The sequence below is a fragment of the Chaetura pelagica genome, unplaced genomic scaffold (assembly GCF_000747805.2).
Source record: "Chaetura pelagica isolate M959 unplaced genomic scaffold, ChaPel_1.0 scaffold107, whole genome shotgun sequence".
In the NCBI taxonomy this organism is placed as follows: Eukaryota; Metazoa; Chordata; class Aves; order Apodiformes; family Apodidae; genus Chaetura; species Chaetura pelagica.
This window is the reverse complement of record NW_009953979.1, coordinates 43277-48562: the sequence shown is the minus strand read 5'-3', so window position 1 is coordinate 48562 and position 5286 is coordinate 43277. Positions and strand designations below refer to the sequence as shown.

Sequence of the window (5286 nt, the reverse complement as noted above, 5' to 3'; positions counted from 1 at the left end):
GGGTGACCCCCGGCACCCCGAATCCAGTGGTCGGTGCTGGGGGGGGTGTGAGTGTCAGGTGGGCAGCAGGATGGGGCTTTCCAAATGTGCTGTGTGCCCAGATGTGCTGCCACTACCAGGCCAAGGCACTGCAGCTGCACCCCAGGGCAATGTGGGATGTCCCTGCTGGTGACAGGGGCAGTGGGCAATGCTGCACCCCAAGTGTGGCTGTGCCAGCCTGGTGACCCAAGGATCAACCAAGCAGGATTAATGCAGCACTGGGTGGGGGGAGGGGGAGAAAATCTTGTCACCCCCCCCCCACCAGTGTCCCCCGTAACCTGCAGGCAGCCCTGGTGGGGGGGACAACGATGGGGATCGGCCACGTCCTGCCAGACCAGGAGACCTCACTGCTGGAAGCCTACGAGAAGTGCCGTGGCTTGGCTGACCCCAAGGTCTGCTGTGACTATGCCCTGCACATGGGCGTCACTTGGTGGGCACCCAAGGTGAGTCTGGCCACTGTGGCATGGCTCCAGCCACCCCCTGCTGTGGCTTCTGCCACCCCCAGGATGGCTTTGAGCAATCCTCAGCACCTCTCTGGCCACCCCAAGATGGCTCTGGCCACCCTGGCACAGCCCTGGCACAGCCCTGGCCACCATGGTACAGCTCTGGCCACCCCGTGGCACAGCTCTGGCCACCCTCCACATTACTCCAACCATGCCCAGGACAGTTCTGGCCACCCCTAGCATGGCTCTGGCACTGGGAGCAGCTGCTGCCATTGGGGCTAATTCCCAGCCCTGATGATCCCATTAGGCACTTGGTGGGGTGTGCTGAGCCCCCCACCTGCCTCTGGAGCTGTCTTGATCCAGGCTCAGTGGGTCAGGGGTTCCTCATGGGGCAGGAGGACCACTATAGTGTGGAGCTGTGGATGGGGGAAGTGCTTGCTACTCCATGGAGGATACCGGGGTTCTCAGGCATGGTGGTCATAGCTTGGGGGTACTCCATCCTGCAGCACGACCCCAGTGGGCTCTGGCCTCTTTTAGTGCCCAGACCCCCATCTCCATGGATGCTGACCCTGGACCCCCATCTCCATGGGCACTGGCCCCTGTCAGTGCTTAGACCCCCATCTCCATGGATGCTGACCCTAGACCCCCATCTCCATGGGCACTGGCCCCTGTCAGTGCCTGAACCCCCATCCCCATGGGCACTGGCCCCAGACCCCTGTTTCCATAGGTGCTGGACAACTCAGAACGTGGAACCCCAGCCCCATGGGTGGCCCTGTCCCCATGGGCACTGGCCCTGGCGTACCCTGTGTCCCACCCAGAGCTGGGGATGGATGAGGACAGAGTGGGTGCCCCCCAGGGTGCCCCCTCAGCACCAACACACCAGAGATCCAAACCCGGGCAAGCGAAAATCTCCCAGCACCTGCCACTCCCCACATCACCTCATGGCACCCACATGAATCCCACATCCCGTGTTCCCAAGTGTGGCTCCCTGCCCCGTGGTGGGATCCCCATGTCCTGACCCCCCCATGGTGGTGCAGGTGAAGGCGGAGATGGAGACACTGGTGCGGGAGAAGGGGGTGAACTCCTTCCAGATGTTCATGACCTACAAGGACCTCTACATGCTGCGGGACAGTGAGCTCTACCAGGTCTTCCGGGCTTGCCGTGACTTCGGGGCCATTGCCCGGGTCCACGCTGAGAACGGCGAACTGGTGGCTGAGGTGAGCAACAGGGACCTGGGCCACCCTACTCCCCCCATGTCACTCCATCACCCTGATACCCACCCCTCCAAAATTCCCCTAGGGAGCCAAGGAGGCGTTGGACCTGGGCATCACTGGCCCAGAGGGCATCGAGATCAGCCGGCCAGAGGAGGTAGGTGATAACTTGATGGTGTCCCTAGATCACAGGTGGGATGTGCCAGAGCATCCCACTGTCACCAGGAGGTCTCACCAATGGCTTCTCTCCACAGCTGGAAGCTGAAGCCACCCACCGTGTCATCACCATTGCCAACAGGGTAAGGTGCCAAATCTTAAGGGTGGGCACCCTAGTTCCGTGGGGGCTCGTCTCGCCCCCCATGGAGCTGGGGCAGCCCAGGAGACAGTGACACTGACTCCCCCCAATCTCCACAGACCCATTGCCCCGTCTACCTGGTGAATGTCTCCAGCATGTCTGCAGGGGACGTCATTGCTGCTGCCAGGATGCAGGGTGAGTGGCTTGGGTGGGCACCTGTGGGAGTGGGCACCCCCCCCGCCCCATGGGGGGCAGGATAGGGGATGTCATGTGGGTTTGGGAACACAGACATGGGGCACACAGTGATGGGTACATGTGGGGAAAGGGGATTTGGATGGATGTGGACACGTGCACAGACATGGGGACACTTGCAGGGGCATGGGCACATGTGGGGACACAGCCACACACTGATGGGATATGTGGATAAAGAGGACATGGATGGACACAGAAGACACACATGGGGAATGTGGGTACCAGGAAGGTGATGGGCACGTGCAGGGCCATGTCACCTGCTGAGGCGCGGACACACGTGGCACAGGGAGCTGCAGGACTGTGGCCATGCTGGGACATGTGGGCTACTGCCCGGACAGGGATGCAGCTGGGAACAGACACAGGAACACACGTGTGCATGTGGGGGGCACGCCCCCACACACGTGTGCACACATATAACCACAGCTGGGGGCACACAGAGCAACAGCCCCCCTCAGCCCCATGCAGGGCAGCTGTGTGTGCCCTCCCTGGCCGTGCCCCTCCACCACACCTGTGTCTCTCATGGCAGGGAAGGTGGTCTATGGCGAGACCACCACGGCGCACGCCACGCTCACTGGTCTGCACTACTACCACCAGGACTGGTTCCACGCTGCCGCCTTCGTCACCGTGCCCCCGCTGCGCCTCGACACCAACACCTCCGCCTACCTCATGAGCCTGCTGGCCAAGTGAGGGACCCCAGTAACCCCTGCCCCTCCCCCCCACAACCCCCAGGCCAAGCACCCCCTCCCAAGCTTGCTGAAGCAATCCAGGCGTTGTTCAGTGTCACAAGGTGTCACTGTCATCCCAGTGTCATGCTGGGCACCCCATGCCATGGGCACTCCACTGTGTGGGTGCTGAGCTCCCTGGGCATCCCACTGTGTGTGTGCCCCATTTCTTGTGTGCTGAGCTGCCCAGGCACCCCGCTCCCAAGTCACTGAGCTCCCTGGGCTCCCCACTCCCTGGGTACCCCACTGCTCCCTGGGCAACCCCTCCCTAGGCTCTCTTATCCTTGGGCACTGACCTCCCCATTCATCCCCATTCCCTGAGCCCCCCAAGTGCCAGCCATGCCATGGCCACCACTGTTGCCTCCTCCTACAGTGACACACTGGCAGTGGTGGCCTCAGACCACCGTCCCTTCAGCACCAAGCAGAAGGCCATGGGCCGAGAGGACTTCACCAAGATCCCCCACGGTGTCAGCGGGGTGCAGGACCGCATGAGCGTCATCTGGGAGCGTGGCGTGGTATGGGGGGGGCCTGGGTTTAGTGGAGGGGTTCCAGCTTTGCAGGGGGTCTCTAGCTTTGGGGGTCAGGGGCCCCTTTCCCACCTCCCACAGGACAGGGTTTGCCCCCTCCAGTGTGGGTACCACCAGAAGGCATAGCACCCTCCTGCCCCTAGGTGTTGGGGATGGGCTGGAGGGCAGGGAAGAGGGGGCAGGACCCTGCACATCCTCACCACCCCACCCCGGCTCTGGTGGCAGGTGGGGGGGAAGATGGACGAAAACCGGTTCGTGGCTGTCACCAGCTCCAACGCTGCCAAGCTCCACAACCTGTACCCCCGCAAGGGGCGCCTCGGCCCCGGGGCCGATGCCGACGTCGTCGTCTGGGACCCCGAGGCCCCCAAGTAGGTGCAGCTGGTGGTGGAAGGGGGGGTCCCCATGACCCCTCAGCACCCACTCACCACCCTGTCCCATTCCACCACCGCCACCACCAGCACCCTCCTGCCCCTAGGTGTTGGGGATGGGCTGGAGGGCAGGGAAGAGGGGGCAGGACCCTGCACATCCTCACCACCCCACCCCGGCTCTGGTGGCAGGTGGGGGGGAAGATGGACGAAAACCGGTTCGTGGCTGTCACCAGCTCCAACGCTGCCAAGCTCCACAACCTGTACCCCCGCAAGGGCCGCATCGTCCCTGGCGCCGATGCCGACGTCGTCGTCTGGGACCCCGAGGCCACCAAGTAGGTGCAGCTGGTGGTGGAAGGGGGGGGTCCCCATGACCCCTCAGCACCCACTCACTACCCTGTCCCATTCCACCACCGCCACCACCCAGGACCATCTCAGCCAGCACCCAGGTGCAGGGTGGGGACATCAACCTGTACGAGAACATGCGGTGCCACGGGGTGCCTCTGGTGACCATCAGCCGCGGGCGGGTGGTCTATGAGAACGGGGTCTTCATGTGTGCTGAGGGCACGGGGCAGTTCTGCCCCCTCCGCTCCTTCCCCGACACGGTCTACAAGAAACTGGTGCAGCGGGAGAAGGTAAGGAGGGGGGAGGTGAGGGAAGGCTGTGTCTGTGCCATGCCATGGCTGGGAGCCAGTGGACAGAGAACGGGTGGGAGGTGACACCCATGGGAGTCCCAGCGGTGTGGGACACAAGGCAGAGCAGGACACGAGGCAGGCCTCCCCACCAGCCCTCTCCCATGTGCTGGTGGCACATGGGGTTTGGTGGCTGGTGGTCCCACTGTGGTGATCCTGAAATGTGGCCAAGCTGCCAGGGCTGTCCCCAGCTCTACCCTTTGCTGGGTCCTCCCCCTGCACCCTCCCAGGGCAGTCCCTCATAGTGGTAGTGGGGGTACCCCTCATGCCCTCCTGCCCAACAATGGGGGGCTGCACATGGTGCCATTGCTGCCAGAGAAGGGGCTAGCCAGGGGGTCCCAACGGTCTCAGGGGGGCTGGGGGCTCATGCCTAGTGCCGGGGGGTCCAGCTTGGGGGTCACAGGGCAGGGATCACCCTGAACATGCCCCACCCATACCTTATTGCTGGGGGAGGGGTTCAGCGTGGCATTGCCAGGGGTGAGGGGCTGTGCTTCCCGGGTCATCCACCCAGCCCCCCTCAGCCCCTGTCCTGGCACCAGCACTAGCAGCATCTGCTCCCGAGCTTCAGACCCCTCCCCACAGCACATCCCCCTGCCCACAGCACAGTCCCATCCCAACAGCACAGCCTCCTCCCCAACCTCACCCTCCCCATGCTGCAGGACCCCCAATGCTGCAGGCCCCTCCACACATCACAAACCTCTCCCCAGCCTCAACCCCTCCCCCAACCACAGTCTCCTCTC

General features: G+C 63.6%; 1 protein-coding gene across 1 annotated transcript in view; it reads left to right on the top strand.

Moving 5' to 3' along the window:
- DPYSL5 (dihydropyrimidinase-like 5) overlaps nucleotides 1–5286 on the top strand; it is a 7254-nt gene that overhangs the window by 688 nt on the left and 1280 nt on the right. Inside the window, exons 2-11 of the mRNA XM_010002201.1 lie at nucleotides 324–482; nucleotides 1520–1699; nucleotides 1782–1850; nucleotides 1948–1992; nucleotides 2108–2183; nucleotides 2767–2923; nucleotides 3336–3477; nucleotides 4047–4189; nucleotides 4282–4489; nucleotides 4921–5023. Of these exons, the coding sequence (XP_010000503.1) occupies nucleotides 324–482; nucleotides 1520–1699; nucleotides 1782–1850; nucleotides 1948–1992; nucleotides 2108–2183; nucleotides 2767–2923; nucleotides 3336–3477; nucleotides 4047–4189; nucleotides 4282–4489; nucleotides 4921–5023 (1282 nt within the window). The remainder of the gene's footprint in view (nucleotides 1–323; nucleotides 483–1519; nucleotides 1700–1781; nucleotides 1851–1947; nucleotides 1993–2107; nucleotides 2184–2766; nucleotides 2924–3335; nucleotides 3478–4046; nucleotides 4190–4281; nucleotides 4490–4920; nucleotides 5024–5286) is intronic.